General features: G+C 47.7%; 1 protein-coding gene, 2 long non-coding RNA genes and 1 other non-coding gene across 4 annotated transcripts; 3 read left to right on the forward strand and 1 right to left on the reverse strand.

The window, feature by feature from the left end:
- Positions 1-1,065: 1,065 nt before the first annotated feature.
- Positions 1,066-3,270, forward strand: LOC119929511. Its single transcript, XR_005451569.1, has 3 exons — positions 1,066-1,363; positions 1,947-2,057; positions 3,241-3,270. It is a non-coding gene; the product is annotated as an uncharacterized LOC119929511 (long non-coding RNA).
- An 813-nt stretch (positions 3,271-4,083) lies between these two features.
- LOC119929509 lies at positions 4,084-11,975 on the forward strand. Its single transcript, XR_005451567.1, has 3 exons — positions 4,084-4,169; positions 5,157-5,267; positions 11,872-11,975. It is a non-coding gene; the product is annotated as an uncharacterized LOC119929509 (long non-coding RNA).
- Positions 5,677-5,814, forward strand: LOC119930248. The gene has a single exon (XR_005451733.1). It is a non-coding gene; the product is annotated as a small nucleolar RNA SNORA7 (small nucleolar RNA).
- Positions 11,976-19,556: 7,581 nt separating the features above from the next.
- Positions 19,557-22,696, reverse strand: LOC119930017. The gene is made up of 5 exons (XM_038748425.1): positions 22,593-22,696; positions 22,187-22,248; positions 21,744-21,932; positions 20,346-20,711; positions 19,557-19,812 (listed from the first exon to the last, which is right to left on the reverse strand). The coding sequence occupies exons 1-5, from the start codon at positions 22,694-22,696 to the stop codon at positions 19,634-19,636; spliced, it is 900 nt and encodes a 299-aa protein (XP_038604353.1). The 3' UTR covers positions 19,557-19,633.
- Between the last annotated feature and the right edge of the window lie 3,101 nt (positions 22,697-25,797).

The following is a 25,797-nucleotide window of genomic DNA, read 5'->3' on the forward strand; positions in this document are numbered from 1 at the left end:
TACTCACTTCTTCTCAGTTCTCACTCATCTTCTTGCCCTGCAACTGTTGCTAACCTGTGGGTACCTTGGAGGGTAGACCTGTCTTCACCAGTTGAGCACCTTAGCTGGGTGGAGGCAGCTGGGAGCTGGAACTGGCATTCAGGCTTCCTGACCTGAGGTGTCCACTGAACTCCAGGGTCAGGGATGAAGAGATGGGCGATGCAAGGTCCTGGGAAGAATCAACTGGAGTTAATCAACAAGCCTCATCAAAATCTTTCTAGATAACAATAGGGATTCCTTCTCCAATAATGCCGCAACAGAGAGTTAGGAGCCGAAGATATTTTGCTTGTGCCTCTTGAAATTTATCATCTACCTCATCCAAAATGTTACCCAGTGCCAGCAGTCAGTGGAGGAAACGTTATCTTTCACAGTGATGTCTAAGGAGGAATTGGTTTTACGGTTTTAAGTAAATTTCTGGAGGAAATTTATAATCAAGTTCCTATTTACCTACTTTTAAAATTTCCTACGTAGTTTTCCCTGGATAACCTCACTTTATGTTCGATTTAACATGGCAGGTCTGCCACAAGTCCTATCTTCACCACCTATCTCTCCCTGACTGAAATGTCAAAGTGTTACACCCAGAACCTTGAGTTTCTTCCACTGAAAACAGATTGGGAAAGAATTCTGAAAGGGTGATCTTAACAAGTTTCTCCTTTGAAAGTTAAAGAGAAAATTTTAGTGGTGAAAAAATATTGGCAGCAAGCAAAGATTTTAAAGTTATATTTGTAAAATGAGGAAATCAGTTTTTGTCTCCACTATCGGAAATCCATTTTGAGGTACTTGTTTTGTTGAGACAGGCACTCTTTCTGCTCCTTAGGTTCTAGGCGAGCGTCTAGGTCTGTTGGATCCGAAGCAGGTGGTCTTCCTCTTCCTTCTCCTTTGGCCTGGCTCTGTCCACTTTGAATCCCCTCAGGATATTTCCTCAGGTATGAAAGTGACACCACAGTGCAAAACAAACCCCCAGACACCCACCTCCTCCTACCCCTTTCCTTTTCTCCTCCCAGCAGGTTCAATTCCTTCCTAATCCTTCAGATCAACCAAACAAGCATACAAACATAGAAATAAAAACCTTGGAAACCCCTACTCCTCATCTTTAGAACTGCACTCAATTTCTCTTTCCGCACCTCCCCACCCTGTGACATGCTGCCAACATGGCAGTGCCTGGCAGGCAAACTGGATTCTCCTGGTTGAGTACCTGGCTCAGAGGCAGGCACTGGAAGTGGGAATTGGCAGCTACAGGCTTTCTGGCCTGAGGAGTCCCCTGAAGTCTGAAGATACAGCGGACTTGGGCAGACAGTACATCTTCCTGAAAAGAATCAACCAGGTTTGAGCACAATGCCTCACTAACATCTTCCTAGATAAAAACTCAGATGCCTTCTCTAGTAATGATACACCCCAGAGCTATGGGTCTATGAACTTCCACTGCTCTTTCTAAAAGTTTATCAATTTCTTCCCTTAGAAAGTTACCCATTGCCAGTAGTCAGTGGAGAAAGCTGAATCTATCACAGGGACTTCTAATGAGGAATGGATTTGGTTTTAAGGAGATTTTAAGTAAATTTCCTCAGAAATTAACAAATCAAGTTGGTTTTTATCCTACTTTTAAATTTTCCCATTTTTATTTTCCTTGAAGACATTACGTAACACTCTATTCGACTTTGTGTAGTTGTCTCAAGGCTTAGCTCTACCACCTCTCTCTCCCTGACTGAAATGCAAACATGGGGAACATAAACTTTCTTGCACTGAAAACAAATTGGGGAAAAGCTCTGTGAGAAATTTCTCTTTTTTATAAATTCATTTTCAAATATATATTCATGAGATAAATATGAATATGAACACATAGAGTACAGAATTGTAATTTTTCTTCAGCCTTAGAACTAATTTGACATACTTATTGTTTTCTCCAGCAGTTAGTCAACTCCTTTCCCCTACGGATGTCCTGGTCACCAAGGTGCGGTTGCGAAGAAGTCGATTTCTTTTGGAGCATACACCCTCACCGAAGTTCTCCTAGAACACAACAGGTATCACTTAATTCTCCCAAGTTGGATGGAGGAAGCCGGGACCTCGAACTGATATTTCAGCTGACCCACCTGAGAGGTCCCCTTCACTCCATAGTGATGGGGGCAACCCAAGTCCCTGTAAAGAATCAACCTGGTTTGAGCACAAACCCTCACCAAAATTTTCCTAGATTCCCGCAGGGATTCCTGCTAGAGTAGTGAGGCAACACAGAACAAGAGAAGCCTAAGAAATTTTACTGCTTCCTTTGAAAATGTCTCTTTTTCCTCACAGAAAACATTACCCAGTGTCAGTAATCAGTGGAAAAATTGAATCTCTGACAATGATTTCTAGTGTATCTATGGCTTTAGGGAGATTTTAAGTCAATCTCCATAGGAAATTTACAATCCCTTTCCTTTTTGCCTACTTTTGAAATTTCTTATTCGCTTTTTTTCCCCAGTTAAGTTTAGTTAACTATTCTGTTTTACTTGCCTTAATTGTCTCAAGGCAGACCTATACCATCTATCTCTTCCTGACTGAAATTTCATTTTATAAAGACATATTATTTTTCATTTTCTTTCCACTAAAAACAGATTGGGGAAAAAATGACATGAGAAAAATATCAAAACATCTTTTATTCAGTCAATCTTTTATTTTGGTGAGAGATGTAAAAATGGTATTTCTGTAGTCAAATACATTAATGGAAACAAACAGTTTTTTTCAAACGTAAATTTGGAAAACTTAGAGACAGAATTTTCTGTCTGGCATCAGAAATAAATTAAGGTTCTTACTTTTTTTTAAGACAGTCAACTGCTCATCTCCACTGCCGATGCCCTCGTCTCCACGGGAATGCTCGACCTTAGGCAGCTCCCTCTCTTGTGGGCCTGGCTCTGTCTACAGTAGATTTCTTCAGCGTACTTCCTCCGGCACCTGAGGGACACAGAATGCAGGAGAAACTGTCACCAGTCCCCAGCCCCTTTCCGTTTTCTTGTTAAAATAGGATGAATTCCTTGATAATTTCTTAGAATGAAGTACTTAGCAACAACAAAAAAAATTCCACAATTCACCTACAAGTAGCATTCCTTCAACATTAAAATTCACCTGCAGACAAACCATATCATAAAACCCAGAAGGTAGATCCTGCCTTCTTACCATCATCAGATATCTAAGACAGAGGAATTTCTTACTTATCATCTTCTTGCCTTGCAGCTGCTGCCAACATGTGGGTACCTTGGAGGGTGGACCTGTCTTCACAAGTTGAGCTCCTCAGCTGGGTGGAGGCAGCTGGAAGCTGGAACTGGCATTCAGGCTTCCTGATGCAAGGCATCCACTGATCTCCAGGGTCACTGGTGATGACGAGGACGATGCAAATTCCTGGAAAGAATCAACTGGGTTTGAGCAACAAGTCTCAACAAAATCTTTCTCGATAACAATAGGGATTCCTTCTCCAATAATGCTGCAACAGATAATGAGGGGGCCTAAGAAATTTAGCTCTGCCTCTTAAAGTTCACCATTTTCCTCACTGAAAACAGTACCCGTTGCCAGTAGTCAGTGGAAAAAAACTTATCTTTATCAATGATGTCTAATGAGGAATTTGGTTATAAGGAGATTTTTAGTAAATTTCCAGAGTAAATTTATAATCATTCCCTTGTACCTGCTTTTAAAATTTCCTACTCAGGTTTTTTTTTTCCTGGGTAACCTCATTTTACATACTATTTAACTTGGCATGATTAACTCAAGTCTTTACTCCACCACCTACCTCTCCCTGACTGAAATGTTAAGGTGTAAAACCCAGAACCTTAAGTTTCTTCCACTGGAAACAGTTAGGGAAAGAGTTCTGAGAAGGTGACCCTGACAAGTTTCTCCCTTTAAAGTTAGAGAAATATTTTATGGTGGAAAAAATGATGGCAGCAAGCAACTCTTTTAAAGATATATTTTGAAAATGAAGAAATGGAATTTTGTCTCTAATATCAAAAATACATTTTGAGGTACTTATGTTTTTGAGCCAGGCATCCTTTCTGCTCCTTACGTTCTAGGCGAGTGTCCCGGTCTGTTGGATCCGAAGCAGCTCTCCCTCCTCTTCCTCCTCCTTTGGATGGGCTCTGTCCACCTGGAATCCCCTCAGGATATTTCCTCAGGTATGAAAGTGACACCATAGTGCAGAACAAACTCCTAGAAACACCCCCCCCCCCCCCCCCCCCCCGCCCCACCAACCCCTGTCCTTTTCTCCTCCCAGCAGGTTCAATTCCTTCGTAATTCTTCAGATCAACTGAACAAAAATACAAAAAAAAAATCCTTAGAAATCCCCCCTTCTAATCTTTAGAACCGCACTCAATTTCTCTCTCCCACATTCCCACCCTGTGGTTGCTGCCACCATGGCAAACCTGATTCTCCTGGCTCAGAGGCAGGGGTCTGGAAGTGGGAATTGGCAGCTCCAGGTTTCCCGGCCTGAGGCAGCCCCTGAAGTCTGAAGACACAGGGGACTTGGGCAGGCAGTATGTGTTCCTGAAAAGAATCAACCAGGTTTCAGCACAAAGCCTTCCCAGCATCTTCATAGATAAAAACGTGGATTTGGATTCCTTCTCCAATAGTGCTACAACACAGAGCTACAGGACCACGAACTTTTAGCTCTCTCTTTTTGAAAGTTTATCAATTTCCTCACTTTGAGCAATACCCAATGCCAATAGTGAGTGGAATCACAGCTGAATCTATCACAGAGGTTTCTAATGAGGAATGGATTTGGTTTAAAGAGATTTTAAACTTAAGTTAATTTCCTCAGAAAAGTTACAAATCGAGCATCTTTTTAGCCTACTTTGAAACTTTCCCATTTTTATTTTTCTAGTACACCTTATTTAACATTCTGTTTGACTCTGTGTAGTTGTCCCAAGGCTTAATTCTACCACCTCTCTCTCCCTGAGTGAAATGCAAACATAGGAGAATGTAAATTTTCTTTCACTGAAAACAAATTGGGGAAAAGCTCTGTGAGAAATTTCTCTGATTTAAAAATAAAGTTTCAGGTAAATATTCATGAGATAAATATTCAAAAGTTTATTTGTGGAGTACAGAATTAGAATTTTCTCTCCTACTTCAGAAATAATTTGAGATACTCTTTTTTTCCCCACCAGGTAGTCACCTTCTCTCCCCTCCGGATGTCCTGGTCACCAAGTTGCGGTTGGAAAGAAGTCGATCTGCATTTGAGCACGCACCGTCACCGAAGTTTTCCTAGAACAAAACAGGTACCAATTACGTTTCCTAAGTTGGGTGAAGGTAGCCGGGACATGGAACAGACACTTCAGCTTTCCTGACCTGAGATGTCTCCTTCGCTCCACAGTATGTGGGCAGCCCACTTTGAAAAGAATTGACCTTGTAGGAGCACAAACTCTCCCCAAAAATTTCAAGATTACCACAGAGATTGTTTCTCCAATTTTAATTCCTTCTCCAAAGTACAAAATTTTACTGGTCTCATTGAAAATTTCTCATTTTGCTTGCATAAAGTATTACCAGTGCCAGTAGGCAATGGAGAAATCTATAACAATGACTTCTAATCTGGCTATATGGCTTTAAGGAGATTTTAAGTTAATCAAATTCCTTTTTGCCTACTTTAGAAATTTCCTATTTATATTTTTTCCTAGTTAAGCTCAGTTACCCCTCATAGGGTCGCACCTGGGGAGTTTCCAGTACTCTGGCACTCTCGACTATGGGAGGGAGAATCAAGCAGAGGCCTACACATTCCATTCCTAGCTTGGGCAGTGGCTAGAGAATGGAAGGCAATCTGCTACAAGTTAAAACTCACCTGTGCTGGGCAGCAGCTGTGTGGGAGAGTTTCGAGGCTGGATACTCACGTTTCCTGCACCAGAGAAGGCAAAGATAAACCACTTCTGTATTTTTACCAAGAAAACTCAATGGATATAGTACCAGAACAATTGCAGACAGAGGTGGGGTGTTCTGGGAGAGATGTGTCCACGGTGTCACTGTGGGTCGGAGGTGACTCGACAGCAAAAGACAAGACAAGCTTGTTAACATTCTTTTTTATTTGGCCTAATTGCCTCAAAGCTTACCCATACCACCTATCATTCCCTGACTGAAACTCCAAGGTATAAAGCCATAGTACTTCCAGTTTTCTTTCCACTGAAAACAGATTTGGGGGGAAAAGTGATATGAGAAAAATATCAACTAATGTCCATCTTTTCATCAGGCCATCTTTTGGTGATAGAATTTAACAGGATATTTTTGTAGTCAAATACACCAGTCGGAACAAACAGTTTTCTTCAAGGGTAAATTTGGAAAACTTAGAAATAGAATTTTCCCTGAGCAGCTGAAATAAATTAAAGTACTTACCACTTTCTTTAAGGCAGACAGTCAACTTCTTATCTCCACTGCAAATGTCCTTGTCTCCGTGGGCATATTGGACCTTAGGCAGCTCTTACTTTTGTGGGCCTGGCTCTCCTCACAGTAGATTTCTTCAGAGTACTTTCTCAGGCACGTGAGGGACACTAAATGCGGGACAAATCCCTAGCCCCTTTCCCTTTTCTCTTCTAGCAGGATGAATTCCTTCATAATTTCCTAGGGGGAAATATTTAGCCACAACAACAACAAATCATCCCCAAAGTCACCGAGGGTTAGCATTCCTTCAGCATTCAAATTCACTTGCAGAAAGGCTGTAGCATAAATTGATCAATCTATTCATCCCCGAGAGTAGGTCCTGCCTTCTTCCCACCATCTAATCTCTTAATCAGAGGAATTTTTTACTCACCGTTTTCTTGCTCCGCTGCTGCTGCCAACATGTGGGTACCTAGGAGGGTAGACCTTTCTTTACCAGTTGAACACCTAGCTGGGCGGAGGCAGCTGAGAGCTGGAACTGGCATTCAGGCTTCCTGACCTGAGGCGTCCACTCAACTGCAGGGTCACGGATGAAGAGGTGGGCGATGCAACGTCCTGGGAAGAATCAACTGGGTTTGAGCAACAAGCCTCATCTAAATCTTTCTGTATAACAATAGGGATTCCTTCTCCAGTAATGCCCTAAGAAAGAGCTAGGGAGTCTAAGAAATTTTGCTTGTGCCTCTTAAAGTTCATCATTTTCCTCACTCAAAACATTACCCAGTGTCAGTAGTCAGTGGAGAAACCTGTATCTCTCACAATGATGTCTAAGGAGGAATTTGTTTGGTGTTGAGATTTTCAAGTAAATTTCCTAAGGAAATTTATAATCAAGGTCCTTTTTTACCTGCTTGTAAAAATTCCTACTCAGGTTTTTCTTGGGTAACTTCACTTTACGTTCTCTTTAAAGACTTGATTAACTCAAGTCTTTACTGCACGACCTATCTCTCCCTGACTTGAAATGTTAAGGTGTAAAACTCAGAACCTTGAGTTTCTTCCACTGAAAACAGATTGGGAAAAAGTTCTGAGAGGGTGTTCTTAACAAAAGCTTCTCCCTTGAAAGTTGAAGGGAAATATTTGGTAGTGAAAAAATTATGGCACCAAGCAACTTTTTTAAAGGTATGTTTGCAAAATGAAGAAATCAAATTTTGTCTCCAATATCAGAAATCCATTTGGGGGTACTTATTTTTTTGAGCGAGGCATTCTTTCTTCTCCTTAAGTTCTTGGGCGAGTGTCCTGGCCTGTTGGATCCGAAGCGGCTCTCCTTCCTCTTCCTCCTCCTTTAGCTAGGCTCTGTCCACCTGGAATCCCCTCAGGATATTTCCTCAGGTATGAAAGTGACACCACAGTGCAGAACAAACTCCCAGACACCCACCTCCTCCTACCCCTTTCCTTTTCTCCTCCCAGCAGATTCAATTCTGTCCTAATTCTACAGACAAACCAAACAAACATGGAAATAAAAACCTTAGAAACCCCCACTCCTCATCTTTAGAACTGCACTCAATTTCCCTTTTCCCACCTCCCCACCCTGTGACTGCTGCCAACATGGCAGTGCCTGGCAGGCAAACGGGATTCTCCTGGTTGAGTACCTGGCTCAGAGGCAGGGGCTGCAAGTGGGAATTGGCAGGTCTATGGGCTTCCCTCCTTGAGGTGTCCCCTGAAGTCTGAAGGCACAGGGGATTTGGGCAGGCAATCCATGTTCCTGAAAAGAATCAACCAGGTCTGAGCACAAGCCTCACTAACATGTTCGCGTATAAAAACGCAGATTCCTTTTCCAAAAATACCACAACACAGAGCTACAGGACTGTGAACTTTCAGGGCTCTTTCTGAATGTTTCTCAGTTTCCTCACTTAGAACATTACCCATTGCCAGTAGTCACTGGTGAAAGCTGAGTCTGTCACAGGGATTTCTAATAAGGAATGGATTTGGTTTTAAGGAGATTTTGAGTCAATTTCTTCAGGAAATTTAGAAATCAAGTTTCTTTTTAACCTACTTTTAAACTTTCCCAGTTTTATTTTCTTAGTAGACCATACTTAACATTCTGTTTGACTTTGTATAGTTGTCTCAAGGTTTAGCTCTACCACCTCGCTCTCCCCGACTGAAATGCAAACAGGGAACGTAAACTTTCTTCCACTGACAACAAATTAGGGAAAAGCTCTGTGAGAAATTTCTATTTCATATAAGGATTCAGATAAATATTCAAAACTTTGTATAGAATTAGAATTTTTCTCCTACTTCAGAAATTATTTGAGATACAACTCTTTCCCCCCACCAGTTAGTCAACTTCTTCTCTTCCCTACGGATGTCCTGTTCACCAAGGCGCAGTTGAGAACAAGTCAATCTCTATTGGAACATACACGCTCCCGGAAGTTTTCCTAGAACACAACAGGTATCAGTAACTTCTCCTAAGTTGGGTGGAGGCAGCTGGGACTTGGAATTTATACTTCAGCTTTCCTGACCTGAGAGGTCCCCTTCACTCCACAGTGAAGTGGGCAGTCCTAGCTGAAAAGAATCTACCTGGTTTGAGCACAGACCCTTACGAAAGTTTTCCAAGATTACAACAGGGATTCCTCCTCCAGTAGTGCTGCAACAGAGAACAAGAGAAGCCCAAGAAATTTTACTGGTCTCTTTGAAAATTTCTCTTATTCCTCACAGAAAATATTACCCAGTGCCAGTAATCAGTGGAGAAAACTGAATCTAGCACAATGATTTCTAATGGCTCTATATGGCTTTAGGGAGATTTTAAGTCAATGTCCAGAGGAAATATACAATCACTTTCCTTTTTGCCTACTTTTGAAATCTCCCGTTCACATTTTTTTCCTGAGTCAAACTCAGTTAACATTCTATTTTACTTGGCCTAATTTCCTCCAGGCTTACCTAGACCACCTATCTCTTCCTTGACTGAAATTCGATGGTAAAAAAAAAAAACCGCTTCTCATTTTCTTTCTGCTGAAAACAGATTGGGGAAAAAAGTGTCATGAGAAAAATATCAACTAATGTCCATCTTTTCATCAGTCAATCTTTTATTTTGGTGACAGACTTATAAAATATGTTTCTGTAGTCAAATACACCAATGGGAACAAACAGTTTTTTTTTCAAGGGTAAATTTGGAAAACTTAGAAATACAATTTTCTCTCCAGCATCAGAAATATATTAAAGTACTCACTTTCTTTAAGACAGACGGTTAATTCCCTACGTCCACTGCAAATGGACTGCTCGACCTTCAGCAGCTCCCTCTCTTGTGGGCCTGGCTCTGTTTTCAGTAGATTGCTTCAGAATACTTCCTCCAGCTCCTGAGGGACACAAAATGCAGGACAAACTGCCCCAAATCACTTCCCCCTTTCCCTTTTCTCTTCAAGCAGGATGAATTTCTTCATAATTTTCTGGGATGAAATATTTAACAACAACAAAAAAAATTCCACAAGTCGCCTAAAAGTAGCATTCTCTCAACATTAAAATTCACCTGCAGAAAGGCTGTAGCAAAAATCGACCCCTGACAGTAGGTCCTGCCTTCTTCCCACCATCTAATCTCTAATGCAGAAGAATTTCTTCCTCACCATCTTCTTGCCCTGCAGCTGCTGCCAACATGTGGGTACTTTGGAGGGTAGACCCGTCTTCACCAACTGAGCATCAAGCTGGGAGGATGCAGATGGGAACTGGAACTGGCATTCAGGCTTCCTGACTGGAGGCGTCCACTGAACACCAGGGTCACGGATGAAGATGTGGGCGATGTGAGTTCCTAGGAAGAATCAGTTGGGTTTGAGCACCAACCCTCACCAAAATCTTTCTAGATAAAAATAGATATTACTTCTCAAATAATGTTGCAACAGAGAGCTAGGAGTACAAGAAATTTCGCTTGTGCCTCTTAAAGTTTATCATTTTCCTCTCTCAAAACATCACCCAATACTGGTAGTCAGTGGAGGAAACCGTATTTTTCAAAATGATATATAAGGAGGAATTAGGTTTTAAGGAGATTTTAAGTAAATATCCTCAGGAAATTTTTAATCAAATTCCTCTTTACCTACTTTTAAAATTTCTTACTCCGGTTTTCCCTGGGTAACCTCACTTGACAATCTATTTAACTTGGCAGGATTCCCTCAGGTCTAAACTTCACTACCTATCTCTCCCTGACTGAAACGTTAAGGTGTAAAACCCAGAACCTTGAGTTTCTTCCACTGAAAACAGGTCGGGGAAAAAGTTCTGAGAGGGCAATCTTAGCAAGTTTCTTCCTTGAATGTTAAAGAGAAATATTTTGTGGTGGAAAAAAATAATGGCAGCAAGCAACTGTTTTAAAGGTATATTTGGAAAACAAAGAAATCAATTTTTGTCTCCAGTATCAGAAATCCATTTTGAGGTACTTATTTTTTTGAGCCAGGCATTCTTTCTGCTCCTTATGTTCCAGGCGAGTGGATTCTGCTGGATTCAAAGCAGCTCTCCTCCTCTCAGTCCTCCTTTGGCCTGGTTCTGTCCACCCTGAATCCCCTTAAGGTATTTCCTCAGAGTACAGAAGTGACACAATAGGGTGGAACAGATTCCCACAAGCCCCCCACCCCTTTTTTTTTCTCCTCCCAGCAGGTTCCAGTCCTTCCCAATTCTTCGGACAAAACAAACACACAAAACCCTTAGAAATCCCTCCTCCTCATCTTCAGGACTGCACTCAATTTCTCTTTCCCCACCTCCCCACCCCGTGGTTGCTGCCAACATGGCAGTGCCTGGCAGGCAAACAGGATTCTCCTGGTGGAGTACCTGGCTCAGAGGCAGGGACTGGAAGTGGGAATTGGCAGTTCTCCAGGATTCCCGGCCTGAGGCGTCCCCTGAAGTCTGAAGACACCGAGGACTTGGGCAGACAGTCCATCTTCCTGCAAAGAATCAACCAGCCTGAAGAGAATTAGGCTCACTAACATCTTCCTAGATAAAAATGCAAATTCCTTCTCCATTAATGCTACAACACAGAGCTACAGGACCATGAACTTTCAGGGCTCTTTTTGAAAGTTTATCCATTTCATCTCTTAGAACATTACCCGATGCCAGTAGTCAGTGGAGAAAGCTGGGGAAATCACAGGGATTTCTCATGAGCAATGGATTTGGCTTTAAGGAGATATTAAGTTCTCAGGAAATTTGAAAACCAAGTTTTCTTTTAACATACTTTTAAACTTTACCATTTTTATTTTCATAGAAGAATTTACTTAACATTCTATTTGACTTTGGGTAATTGTCTCAAGGTTTCAGTCTACCACCTCTCTCTCCTTGAATGAATTGCAAACATAGAAAACACATTTTCTTCCACTGAGAACTGATTGGGAAACCTGGGGAAAAGCTCTGTGAGAAAAAGTCACCCAATTCTGTTTTTTATGATTCGTTTAAATATTCATGAGATAAATATTCAAAAGTGTATTAATAGAATATAGAATTAGAATTTTTCTACTTCAGAACTAATTTGAGATATTCCTTTTTTTCCTCCACCAGGTAGTCAGTTTCTCTCCCCTCTGGATGTCCTGGTCACCAAGCCGCGGTAGAGAACTTGATCTCCGTAGGAGCACACACCCCTCAGCGAAGTCTTCCTAGAACAGAACAGGTATCAGTTTCTTCTCCTAAATTGTTACATAGTAATGTTGGGTGTCAAAAAGATGGATGGTAGTATTTTTTTCCTCTTCTAAATATTTGAGGGAAAGTATATCATGTGAATGAAAATTGCCCCCAGCAATTTCAGAGTGTCGGCATCTTTTGAACTCCCGCTGAAAAGATCAGCTAGAGAGGTATGGTACTTGAGGTCTCTTGAACCGAAAAAGAGGTTTAGTAGAGAAGTCGATAACAATAGTTCCTAGTTGTTTTTCGTGGGCTAAAATGTAAATAGTGGCTAAATTGAAGTCTTGAAGAAAGTGAAAGACTTTTCCTAGTGATAGCAAGGCTAAAGGGATTGCCATGATTTTGGCCAGGTCAATCAAAGCAGCGTGGCTCAGTGGAAAGAGCCCGGGCTTTGGAGTCAGAGGTCATGGGTGCAAATCCCGGCTCTGCCAACTGTCAACTGTGTGACTTTGGGAAAGTCACTTAACTTCTCCGTTCCTGTTACCTCATCTGTAAAATGGGGATAAAGACTGTGAGCTCCCCAAGGGACAACCTGATCACCTTGTAACCTCCCCAGCGATTAGAACAGTGTAAGCACATAGTAAGCGCTTAATAAATGTCATTATTATTAGTAGCAGTAGTAGTAGTAGTATTACCTCGCTCCTCTGGGCGGGAGGGAATTCTTTTTAGTTCTCCTCCGACGCTGGCGGGAGCCGGAGGGCGAAGGGCAGCGGGCTGGTGTCTGAGGAAGGAAAAGTGACCCCATCCCGACCCGGAGAAGCAGACTACACAGAATAGTCACCCAACCATTTCAAGGGACGTGGCTGTTTCGGAAAGACCAATCGGGTCCATTTCTCTAGTTCAGAGGCCGCGGAGTTTGTGCTGGGAATTCTCTCGGTTTGAGAATTCTTATTTTAATTTGCTTTTCACTTGGGGCTTCCCTCGCGTCTAGGAAAGCGACCCACCGGTCCCTCTCAGCGCTTAGACGGAAGTGTTTCAGGCGGCCACCTCCCTCCCCCGCGCCCCTCAGTCCCCTCCGCCCCGTCGCCTCCCACTCTCGCGCCGCTTCCCCCCTAATCCCGCCGCTCTCTTTACCGGCTCCGTTCCCCTCAGCCCCTCGGCTCCCCCCCACAGCCCCTCGGCCCCCCTCAGCCCCTCGGCTCCCCTCAGCCTCTCCGCCCCCCTCAGCCCCTCGGCTCCCCTCAGCCTCTCCGCCCCCCTGAGCCCCTCCGTTCCCCTCAGCTCCTCCGGTCCCCTCAGCCCCTCGTCTCCCCTTCATTCCTCGGGTCCCCTCACCCTCTCCCCTCAGCCTTTCTTTTTCCCCTCAGCCTCTTTTTCCCCTCAGCCTATCTTTTCCCCCTCAGCCTCTCTTTTTCTTCTCAGTCTCTCTTTTCCCGTCAACCTCTCTTTTTCCCCTCAGACTCTCTCTTTCCTCTCAGACTCTTTTTTCCCCTCAGCCTCTCTTTTTCCCCTCAGCCTCTCTTTTTCCCCTCAGCCTCTTTTTCCCCTCAGCCTATCTTTTCCCCCTCAGCCTCTCTTTTTCTTCTCAGTCTCTCTTTTCCCGTCAACCTCTCTTTTTCCCCTCAGACTCTCTCTTTCCTCTCAGACTCTTTTTTCCCCTCAGCCTCTCTTTTTCCCCTCAGCCTCTCTTTTTCCCCTCAGCCTCTCTTTTTCCCCTCAGACTCTCTTTTTCCCCTCAGCCTCTCTTTTTCCCCTCAGCCTCTCTTTTTCCCCTCAGCCTCTCTTTTTCCCCTCAGCCTCTCTTTTTCCCCTCAGCCTCTCTTTTCCCCCTCAGCCTCTCTTTTCCCCCTCAGCCTCTCTTTCCCCCCCTCAGCCTCTCTTTTTCCCCCTCAGCCTCTCTCTTTCCCCTCAGCCTCTCTCTTTCCCCCTCAGCCTCTCTCTTTCCCCCTCAGCCTCTCTTTTCCCCCTCAGCCTCTCTCTTTCCCCTCAGCCTCTCTCTTTCCCCTCAGCCTCTCTCTTTCCCCTCAGCCCCTCGGCTCCCCTCAGCCCCTCGGCTCCCCTCAGCCCGGTGTCTCCCCTGACTCCTCCCCAGTCCCGTCGTTCCCCTCACCTCCGCCGCTCCCCTCAGCCCCGCGGCTCCCTTCAGCCTCTCCATTCTCATTCATTCATTCAAACGCACCTAGTGAGCGCTTACTGTGTGCAGGCCACTGTACTAAGCGCTTGGAAAGTATAAGAGCCCTGAGCCCCCGTCCCTCGTTCCCCTCAGCCGGCCGCTTCCCTCCCCTCCCCTCCCCTGATGGTCTCCCCTCAGCCCCAGCGCCCCCCCCCCCGCCCCCCTCCCTCAGCCGACTCCCCTCAGCCTCGGGGCTCTTCTCAGCTCCGCGACTCCCCCCGCCCCTGCTCTCCTCCGCTCTCCTCATCCCACCTCCCCTCACGTGCTCTGCTCCCCTCAGCTCCTCCACAAAGTAATAATAACGGTGTTACTTGTTAAGCGCTTCCTATGTGCAAAGCCCTGTTCTAAGCGCTGGGGGTGGATACAAGGTGATCAAGTTGTCCCACTTAGGGCTCACAGTCTTAATCCCCATTTTACAGATGAGGTGACCGAGGCACAGATAAGTTAAGATGGTTGCCCGAGGTCACACAGCTGCCAAGTGGCGGGGCCGGGATTCGAACCCGCGACCCCCGACTCCCAAGCCCGCGCTCTTTCCACTGAGCCACAACGCCTCCCCAACTCCCCCTTCCCCTCAGCCCTACGAGCGGCTCCCCTCCCCTGGTCTCCCCGGCCCCTCTGCTCCCCTCAGCCTCTCCGCTCCCCTCACTCAGCCGAGAACTCTCCTCAGCCCTGCGGCTCCCCCCCCCAGCCCCACTCAGCCTCCCTCGGCCCCGCGGCTCTCCTCAGCCTCCCTCAGGTCCCCGCGGCTCTCCTCAGCCTCCCTCAGGTCCCCGTCAGCCCCGCGGTTGTCCTCCGCGCCCCTCACTCACCCGACTCTTCTCCGTCCCGCGGTTCTTCTCAGCCTCGGGTGTCTCCTCAGGGACCGGGTTCCTCTCCTCTTCAGCCCCTCCGCTCTCCCCTCAGCGCCCGGGCTCCTCCTCTCCTCTTCAGCGCCCCCGCGGTCCTCCTCAGCCCCTCCACTCTCCCCTCAATCCCACCGCCGTCTTCCTCAGCCCCCCCGCCGTCCTCCTCAGCCCCTCCGCTCTCCTCTTCAGCCCCCCCGCCGTCCTCCTCAGCCCCCCCGCCGTCCTCCTCAGCCCCCCCGCTGTCCTCCTCAGCCCCTCCACTCTCCCCTCAATCCCACCGCTGTCCTCCTCATCCGTCCTCCTCAGCCCCCCCGCCGTCCTCCTCAGCCCCCCACTCTCCTCCTCAGCCCCACCGCTGTCCTCCCCAGTCCCTCCGCTGTCCTCCTCAGCCCCACCGCTCTCCCCTCAATCCACCGCTGTCCTCCTCCTCAGCCCCTCCGCTCTGTCTCCCCTCAGCGCCCGGGCTCCTGTTCCCTCACCTCCTCCGCTGTCCCCTCAGCCCCACAGTTCTCTCTCCCCTGAGGGCCCGGGCTCCTGTCCCCTCAGCCCCTCCGCTTTCTCTCCCCTCACCTCCTCCGCTCTCCCCTCAGCCCCTGGGTTCTCTCTCCCCTCAGGGCCCGGGCTCCTGTCCCCTCAGCCCCTCCATTTTGTCTCCCCTCAGCCCCTCGGCTCCCCCCTCAGCGGTGTCGGTAGAGGACGCGAAGGGGCGGGGGCCCGGGCCACGTGCGGGGCGGGGGCCCGGGCCACGTGCGGGGGCGGGGGCCCGGGCCACGTGCGGGGGCGGGGCCGCTTCTGTTCCCGCGCTTTTTCTCCCCGCCCCCAATCCCTCCCTCTTCCTCCCTCTCTCCCCCTCCCCTCCCTCCTCTCTCCCCCTCCCTTCTCTCTCCCCCAACCTCCTCCTCCTCCTCCTCCTCCCCCCATCCCCTCCTCCCTCCTCCCCCCGCGGACCAAACACCGGAGAAGGGAGGCCGCCTCGGGGCCGCGGCGTCTCCGCACATGATTCTATTGCTTCGACGCGGTGGAAATTCAGATTTTCCCTTTCCCATTCACGATATTCCGAGAAAGTTGAAAAATGGCCCAGGGCTAAGTTGTGTCCCCTGGAGGGGACTGGCCTCTGGCTAGGGAGCATGGTGGCTCAGTGGGGAGAGTCCGGGGCCGGGTGGGGAGTGGGCGGGACGACCTGGGTTCTCAACCCGACTCCGCACCCCTACTGCTGTGTGACTTTCGGCAAGTCACTTGGCTTCTCTGGGCCTCAGTGCCCTCATCTGCAAAATGGAGATTGACTATGAACCCCATGGGGAACGGGGACTCTATCCTACCTGACTAACTCATATGTACCCCAGTGCTTAGAACCACACTTACCACATGGGCCCTCAACGAATACTATTATCATTATTATACTCTAGGAAGCCTACACTCCCTTAATTACATCTCAGCAATGTGGATAAAAATACCATGAAAAAACTATTTCTCAACTATTTTGGGGGGCCTGGAAAGCCCTCCCTCTGCCCATCCGCCAAGCTAGCTCTCTTCCTCCCTTCAAAGCCCTACTGAGAGCTCACCTCCTCCAGGAGGCCTTCCCAGACTGAGCCCCTTCCTTCCTCTCCCCCTCGTCCCCCCTCCATCCCCCTCATCTTACCTCCTTCCCTTCCCCAAGGCACCTGTATATACGTATATATGTTTGTACGTATTTATTACTCTAGTTATTTATTTATTTATTTTACTTGTACGTATCTATTCTATTTATTTTATCTTGTATGTTTGGTTTGGTTTTCTGTCTCCCCCTTTTAGACTGTGAGCCCACTGTCGAGTAGGGACTGTCTCTATATGTTGCCAACTTGTACTTCCCAAGCGCTTAGTACAGTGTTCTGCACACAGTAAGCACTCAATAAATACGATTGATTGATTGATTTCTGGGATACGATAGTCACATACGTCAGAAGGGTAAAATGTCAATAAATCATGCTCTGCTGATCATTACTACATTGTTAATGAAGAATCTTTTTTGGGGGCCAGGGAAATGAGTTAATTTCTAAACTCTGCTGTGGGACTTTGGGCAAGTCACTTCATTTCTCTGGGTCTCAGTTACCTCATCTGTAATATAGGGATTGAGGCTGTGAGCCCCTTATGGGACAGGGACAGTGTCGCACGGTATTAGCTTGTATCCATCCCAGAGCTTAGTACGATGCCCGGCATATAGTAAGTGCTTAGCAAATACCACAGTTATTTCTCTAAAAGCCTTAAGTTTTGAAAGACATGGAAATATTTCAAACCCACTTGCCCTAAATAGGATTTGGGCAATTTTCCGTGAGTAGGCAATAAAAAGAAAACAGACCAACCCTGCTTACCCTAAAGTGACATCTGTAGAGAGATCGTCTGTCAAGAAAGCAAGGCAGCATCTCCCTCATTATTCCCAAGACTAAAGGACTCCGTTATTTTGGTCAGTCAGAAAATTCCTTTTCTTCTTTTCCTGTACTTTATTTTCATAGTGCAGGATTCTTTCAGGGTTTACACATCCTTTTCCTACAAGAGTTCAGAATTTTAATACAAGGTTTCTGAGTGATCACTTTGGTTTCTCCTCTCCTGACAACCTTGAGGGAAAATGGAGCGGGATCTTTTTCAGTTTCCCTGCCCGACATGCCACTCGGCAGCCTTATTTTCAGAGCTATTGCTATGAATTATTATTCACAGACTTGGAAATCAACTACTCCCCGAGTAAGGACTACTAAGGGCAAAATCCCAATCACATGGCAGGGATTCTGATGGGTAATTCTTGTAATATTGTTTGATTTGCTAATCCCATTGTCTATCTCAGTTCTCTAAGAACAAGTTTCATAGGAAGGGATTTCTTAAAAAAATCACTGATAGCCTTGAGTCCTTGTCCTAGGCAGTGGTTCTGGGGATATTTTATGGGGAAATTTGTTTGTGATTGACCCATCCTGCTTAACGTAGTATGAAAGAAGGGCTGTTCTGGTAGTTTTCTCTAAAATGAAAGAGTAAAGCTTTGAAGGTGGGGAAAGCAAAGATCTGTTGGATTTGAAGTGGGAGGGAGTTTGAGACCCAAGGCAAGACTTGGACTTGGCGTGTGCGTTTTGGAGGGTGGGTTGAGGGCTGTGTTAGCTGGGCTGCAACGAGGTTGATGAGATGGAGGTCCCCCCAAGTAGGTGGGGGTTAGATGAGTGAAGTGAGAGTGCTGGGTTGTGGTAAGAAATCAAAGCTGGTAAGATGGGGACTGAGTTAAATGAGGGCTTCAAAGTCAATGGTAAGGAGTTTCTGTTTGATGCAGAAGAGGGTGAGCAACCACTGGAAGTTCTTGAGGAGTGTGAGACGTGGATTGAGCATTCTCGGAGAAAAATGATCTGAGCAGCAGAGTGAAATAGAGACTGAAGTCGGGGGGAGGCAGGGAAATCGGCAAGGAGGCTGCTATGATAATCAAGGTGGGGTAGGATAAGTGCTTGGAAAAGCATAGTAGCCTTTTGGATGGAGAGGAAAGGGCACATCGTAGCAATTCTTTAAGGGAGACGGACAGGATTCGGTGACAAGTTGAATGTGTCTGTGGACTGAGAGAGATGAGTCGAGGGTGATGCCAAGGTTAAGGGCTTGTGAGACTGGAGGGTGGTGGTGCTGTCTACAGTGATGGATGGGAAAGTCAGGGAGAGGCCAAGATTAAGGTAGGAAGTTGTGTTCTCTTCTGGTTATTTTAAGTTTGAGGTGCCAGCGGGACACCCAAGTTGAGGCATCCTACAGGCAAGAGGAAATGTGAGCCCGCAGAGGAGAGAGGTCTGGGCAGGAGAGGGAGATTTGGGAATCATCTGCCTAGATGATGGTAGGTGAAGCCAGTGAAGTAGGTGAGGTCTCTGAGGGGGTGGGTGCCGATGGAGACTAGAAGGGGACGCAGAACTGAGCCTTCAGGGACCACCGCAGTTAGAGGGCGGGAGGCCGAAGAGGAGTCATCCATGAGAGAGACCGAGAAGGAGCAGCCGGGCAGATGGAAGGAGAACCAGAGTAGGATAGCCTCAATGAAATCAAGATTAGATCATGTCTCCAGGAGAAGGGGGTGGTCTACAGTGTAAAAAGCAGGTGAGAGATGGAGGAGGATTAGGATGGAGTAGAGGCCATAGGATGTGGTGAAAAGGAGCTCACCGGTGACCTCCGAGAAGGCAACTCCCTGATGCGGAGGGGGCGGAAGCCAGGTGAAAGGGGGCAGAGAGAACTGGAGGAGAGGAAGTAAAGGCAGTGGGTGTTGGCAAGTCACTAAGTGAATTTTGTGAGGGATAACTGGAGGGAGCTGTGGGGTCACCAGTTGATCTGCTGCGTGGCCTTGGGCAAGTCATTTTACGTCTCTGTGCCTCGGTTCTCCTCTTTTCTCTCCTACCTAGACTGAGAGCCCCATATGGACAGGGACTGTGTCCAACCTAATTAGCCTGTACCTACCCAGGTGCTCAGAACAGCATTTGATGCACGCAAATGTATAACAAATACCACTGAAAACAAAAAAAACCCCTCCAAGGCACCACCTGGTTGGCCTCCACAGATCCCACCCCCTTAGAGAGAAGAGGCTCAAGCCACAAAGAAGGGAAGACTCTCAGACTCATGTTTGGAGTTAACAGAGAGTATTTATTATTCCCTGGGATTCTAGGCCAAAGGCTCCCCGGGCATAACAAAGGGGGAAGGTTGGCGATGTTCAGCAATGGTCCCAGACTCCGGTGGGCATCCTGACGCAGTGGGCCGGGGCTGTCTCGGTAGGGGTGCTGATGAACGATGAGTCGGGGTTGTTTCCGGTTGGCGACAGGCATCTGTTCACGACTGGGCCCAGGAAGCTTTCGTCCTTAATAAGTGTTTGGTTCAGAGGGTGGTAGGAGCCTTGTGAAGGAAGAGAATGAAAAAAGGAGGGAGGAGAATCGAAGGTGGTAGAGAGGAGGGGAGAAGCAGCCACCACCCCCAGAATCCCTCCTTCCCTCCCCCCACACCGCACTGCCATCGTCCCCTCCCTGATATCCCTCCACTGAGAATCAGGGGGTCACATAATGGTGATGTTGCAGTGGGATCAGATCTTCAGTTCCACCTCCTCACACCCAATGAGTCAAACCCTGTTCTCCCTCCTACTTAGGACCGAGAGCCCCATGCGGGACAGGGACGTTGTCAAACCTAATTAACTTGTACCTACCGTGTGTTCAGAGCAGGGTTTGACACGTGGCAGGTGCTTAACAAATTCCATTGAAAAAGAACATAGAAACTCCAGAGGATTTTCTGTCCACCACCTAATTGACCTCTACAGATCGCACCCTCTTTCAGAGAAGGGGCTCAAGCCACGAAGGAGGGAAAACCCTCAGGCTCAAGACTGGGGTTAACGCATTGTAGTTATTATTCCCAGGGATTCTAGTCCAGAGGCTCACCGGGCGTATCTAAGGAGAAGTGTTCGTGATGGTCAGAGATGGTCCTGGGCTCCGTTGGACCTCCTGTGGCACTGGTCCGGGGGCTGTCTCGGCTGTGGTGATGAAGGACGGCAAGTCGGGATTGTTCCCGGATAGTTACCGGCAGGCTGGTGGTCACTTCCAAACGAGCGGGATCACGGCTAGGCCAGAGGGCTGTGCTCCAGGAACCGGAGGGAGCTATTGTGGTTGAGGTCTGGATTGAGGGGAGGGAGGAGCGTGAGAAGGAAGGGGATGGAGACGGAAGGTGGTCGAGAACCGGCCCCCACCCCAAATACTCCCCTCTTTCCTGTTCCTCCCTCCCCTGCACTGCTACCGCCCCCCCCCACCCTGTACAATCCCCTCACTGAGGATCGGGGGGGGGGGCACCTAGTGGCAGTGCTGCCATGAGATCAGACATTCTGTTCCACAGTGGCGCACCCAGCGTCTCAACCCTTCGCCTCCCACCGCTCCCCTCCCGCCTTGCTGCCCCTGCCACCCCCCTGCAATATGGGGCCGCAGGGGAAGTGGCCAGGCCACTGGTGCCAACGTAGTCACACCACTCCTTGGCTAGCCGGGGATGCCCTGTTGTTCTTCCTGTATCTTCATCTCATTCTTCCAGGACGTGGGAAGGCCGACAGGCTCCTGTTGGTGGGAACAGAAATCCTCCCCCCGGATTTTGAAAAGGAAAGGCCGGGGCGAATGCACGGCCCTTCTATTGGCCCGACGCTTTTCTGCCCTCGAGGCCCACTCCGAGGGTGACTGGTGAGCCCGTCCTTCGGGGGAATCTTCCCCGCCCCCCGCCTCCTACCTTTGTCCAAGGGGTGACGAGGGCCTTCTCTGCTCCTCACGGAGACTCTGTGCTGCTCCTCCTAGATGAGGCCTGGTTCCTGTTGCCCCAGGTGGGCGAGACCGAGCCCGGATCGCCCACGCTCACGAACTAAATCCCTAGACACTCGGTTCTGTGAGATGCAGATACTAAAACGTTCCCCAGCTGAAGAAGGAGCTGTCCTGGGTTTCCCAACAAAGAGCAAATATTTTAAAATCGAACAGATGCAGAGCTCAAATCACTAGACAACTGGGCTACATTTTCACCTGGAATAAGTTGGCGGGGCCCCATGCGGGACAAGGACTTTGTTTAAACTAATGACCTTATACCTATCCTGGTGTTTACAGCAGGGTTCGACACATGGCAGATACTTAACAAATGCCCTTGGAAAAAAATCCTCAAAGGCATTTTCTGTCTACCATCTGGTTGACCTCCACAGATCGCACCCTGTTTCAGAGAGTAGGCTCAAGTCATAAAGAAGGGAAGATGCTTAGGCTCAAAATTGGGGTAACAGAGTAGTTGTTATTAGCAGGGATTCTAGTCCAGAGACTCACCGGGCATGTCTAAGGGGGAGGGTTGGCGATGGTCAGCGACGGTCCTGGGCTCCGTTGGGCATCCTAAGGCAGTGGTCCGGGGGCTGTCTCGGCTGCGGTGCTGAAGTACAGGTCGGGGTTGTTCCCGGGTGGTTACCGGCAGGCTGGTGGTCAGTTGCAAGCGATCGGGATCACGGCTAGGCCAGAGGGCTGTGGTCCAGGAACCGGAGGGACCTGTTGTGGTTGAGGCTTCTGGACAGAGAGGAAGGAGGAGCGTGAGAGAGAAGGGGATGGAGACAAGGTGGTAGGGAACCAGCCCTCACCCCAAACTGTCCCCTCATTCCTGTCCCTCCCTCCCCTGCACTGCCACCGTCCCCCCCGTACAATCCCCTCCCTGAGGATCCGGGGGGCACCTAGTGGCAGTGCTACAGTGGGATCAGACCTTCCCTTCCACCACGACACACCCGGCATCTCAACCCATCGCCTCCCACCGCTCCCCTCCCCCTGTGCTGCCCCTGCCGCCCCCCTGCAATATGGGGCCACAGGGGCAGTGGCCAGGCCACCTGTGCTGGTGCAGACACTACTTCACTAGCCGGGGATGCCCTCTTGCTCCACCTGTATCTTCATCTCATTCTTCCTGGAGGCGGGAAGGCTGACAGACTCCTGCTGAAGGGAACAAACATCCTCCCCGTGGATTTTGGAGTGGAAAGGCCGGGGCAGATGCACAGCCCTTCTGTTGGCCCGACGCTTTTCCCCCCTCGAGGCGCACTCCGAGGGTGACAGGTGAGCCCGTCCTTCTGGGAAATCTTCCCCGCCCCCCGCCTCCTACCTCTGCCCAAGGGGCTGCCGAGAGCCTTCTCTGCTCCTCACGGAGACTCCGTGCTGCTCCTCCCGGATGGGGCCCAGTGCCTGCTGTCCCGGGTGGGTGAGACCGAGCCCGGAACGCCGGACCCCACCTCCCTCACCAACTCCATCCCTAGATGCTCGGCGCTGTGAGAAGCCAATACTCAAAAGTTCCCCAGCTGGAGAAGAAGCTGCCTTGGGTTTCCCAACAAAGAGCAAGTATTTTAAAATCCAACAAATGCACAGCTCTAAGTCACTAGAAAACAGGGCTGGATTCGCCCCTGAAATAAGTTGGTGGGGCCTGACTGATATTACTGAGCCAGTTTTTTTAAAAATGGTATATGTGGTAATCGCTTACCATGTGGCAGGCATTGTACTGAGCACTGGGGTAGATAGAAGCTGCTCAGGTTGGACACAATCCCTATCCCGTAAAGAGCTCACAGTCTTAGTCCCCATTTTACAGATGAGGGAACGGAGGGACAGAGAAATGGAGTGACTTGCCCAAGATCACCCAACGGACATGTGGCGGGAACCGGGATTAGGATGTTTGATAACCAAAAAACCAAAGACACGCTTTCCCATCTCTCATCTTGCGAATGCATAGAACCGAGAGTAATTTCTTTATCCTGTAAAAGCTACACGTATCCATGTCCAATGGAAATGAGTATTATATGCATTTTTATGTCAGTGGGTTTTAATTCTTAATTTTAATGTTAAACTATTTTATTGAGATTTCTATTTCCTAGCTTTATTTTATAATTATTTTATTTTAACTAGTTTATTGGTTTGAGTGTTCTGTGTGTCTTTATGTCAGTGAAGACTTTAATTCTTAATGAAAGTATTTTATTGTTTTGTGTTTCCTAGCCTTATTTTACAATTATTTTACTTTAACTAGTTCATTGGCTTAAAAAACCTGATTTGACCCCTGCGGAAACTGTTTTTATCTTGACAATATTTAAATTAGATAAAAAATAATATTCCATTGAACACTGATTGGGTAGTTGCAAATCCAGTTTGTTTTTGTGCAAAACAATGGAGGGAGATGGGAAAGGATGTATCCCTGGGCTGGGCTTAACCCAGGAGGCTCCAGGGTTAAGATTAAACAAAGAGGTTTTTGCTCAGTGCAAATACTTTCTTTTCCCTTTCCAATAGTCTGGGCCATAAAGACCGGAAGTAGTGGCTTGGACCCGCAACCGTTTTAAGAGCTTTCTTTTAAGAGCTGCCTGATTTTCTCCAACCAGAGTGGCCGATTTTCCATTCCTCTTCTTCTGCAGCCGAGTGTCCCACACATCAAGCCTTTCTTCATCCACGCTGGCCCTGCAGGTGGGTAGAAAATAATGTTAAATTCTCAACTGTACACACACACACAAAGAGATAGCCTGTAGAATCAACACTCATCTCTAGTAAATTTTCTCCCAAATAGAACACAGGTATTATTTAACGGGCTCCCTCCCAGAGCCAATTCCGTGACCTGGGTCTGTATGAAACTGCAGGCAACAGTCACTTTATCTGTGCCCCTGACACACCTCCTGAAGAGCTCCCACCTAACTGTTTCTTTCTCTTTGGTCTGTTGAGGAGTCTGAGCTGAACCTTTTGAGTTTGCTGCATCTATGGGAGAGGCGGGAGAGGCGGGAGAGGCGGGAGCAGATGACCAGGTGGAGTGGTGGGCGGGACGCAAATCTGCAAATTCAGGGGAAGGGGAGGTGAGGGAGAAGTCAGTTGTTCCAGAGCACACAAACTAACTCATCAAACGTGCCCTCCCCTAGAATACAGGTTCCATCCTCCCTGCACCCCTTCTTACCTGATGCAGAGGACCTGCGGGACTTTGTCTTCCGCTGAGAAGGCTGAGCAGCCAGGGAGAGAGGATAAAGGGGGAAACTCTTCCAGGGGTTAGTGGGAGGGATTATCCCGAGGCTCTTCTCTATTGCCACCTCAAATGTTTCCCCTCAGCCAGGCAGCCAGGGCCATTAAGGCCTGGGCTAGAGGGTGATCTGAGAGATTTTGCATGAAGCTAAGCTCTCCTTTCTTCCTCAAATATTCTCTCACTTCCCTGGAGAACACAGGCCCTAAAGACCTGAAAGAAAGGAGTTTAACTTGCTCTGAAGACCTGAAAGAGAGAATTTAGTGGGAGAATTAAATAGGCCATGAAGACCTGGAGGAGAGAATTCTGCAGGCAGTAAAGACCTGCAAGGGAGAATTGAATGGAGTAAATAAACCAGCCACAAACACCCTGAATGTGGGAATTTAACAGGCCGACAAAATCTAGAATGGAATTCGACAAGCCATGAAGGCCTGAAGGAGAGAATTCAATGTGAGAATTAAACAGGGTGCACAGCATGAAGCCAGTCTCTCCTGTTCCCCAGAAACCATTCTTTTTCCCTTAGAGTTCCTAGACCTGCCACAGAAATTCATATAGGGTGAATGGCATGAAGCCCTTCTCCCCTTTTCCCCTCTCATATATTCTCTTTGCCTACGCAGGCAGTGAACACCTGCAGTGGAAATACAAACAGGCCATGAAGACCTGGAGGAGAGTGGGAGAATTAAACAGGTCTTGAAGACTTGCAGTGGGAGTTCACAAAGGATACGTGGCATATAAGTCAAATCTCTCCTTTGCCCTTCAAATATTCTTTCTGTTCTCTGGAGAACGCAGGTCGTGAAGACCTGAAGGAAGTGATTGAACAGGCCATGAAGACCTGCAGGGGAGAATTAAATTGCAGAATGAAACAAGCCATGAAGACCTGCACGGGAGAGTTGAATGGGATAAGGAAACAGGCCGTTGAAGACCTGCAGTAGAAATTCTGAGAGGTTAAATGGCTTGAAGTCAATCTCCCCTTTACCCCCTCAAATGTTCTCTCTGCTTTTGACTACACAGCCCATGAAGACCTGAAGGGAGAGCATTAGGTAGGCCATGAAGACCTGAAGGGAGATTCTTAAATGAGAGACTCCAGCAAGCCTTGAAGACTTGCCATAGAAGTTCCAATGGGATGAAGGACATGAAGCCCATCTCTCCTTTTCCCCCTCAAATGCTCTCTTTGCCTTTGAGTACGCAGGCAGTGAATACCTGCAGTGGAAAGACAAACAGGCCATGAAGACCTGGAGGATGGTGGGAGAATTAAATAGGCCTTGAACACCTGCAATGGGAATTCATAAAGGAAAACTCTCCTTTGCCCTTCAAATACTATCTCCGGTCTCTGGAGAATGCAGGTCATAAAGACCTGAAACAAATGATTTT

The sequence above is a fragment of the Tachyglossus aculeatus genome, chromosome 6 (genome assembly GCF_015852505.1).
Source record: "Tachyglossus aculeatus isolate mTacAcu1 chromosome 6, mTacAcu1.pri, whole genome shotgun sequence".
NCBI classification, from domain to species: Eukaryota; Metazoa; Chordata; class Mammalia; order Monotremata; family Tachyglossidae; genus Tachyglossus; species Tachyglossus aculeatus.

What these genes read in the sequence shown, in the direction of transcription:
- LOC119930017 (XM_038748425.1), bottom strand. Translation starts at nt 22,696, where the DNA reads ATGGAGTTGGTGAGGGAGGTGGGGTCCGGCGTTCCGGGCTCGGTCTCA. An exon ending in GCGATGGGTTGAGATGCCGG is followed by an intron (nt 21,933 to 22,186) that starts GTGTGTCGTGGT and finishes CCTGGACCACAG; the next exon opens with CCCTCTGGCCTAGCCGTGAT. An exon ending in CTCCCCCTTAGACATGCCCG is followed by an intron (nt 20,712 to 21,743) that starts GTGAGTCTCTGG and finishes GGGATTGTACAG; the next exon opens with GGTGGGGGGGGGCGGTAGCA.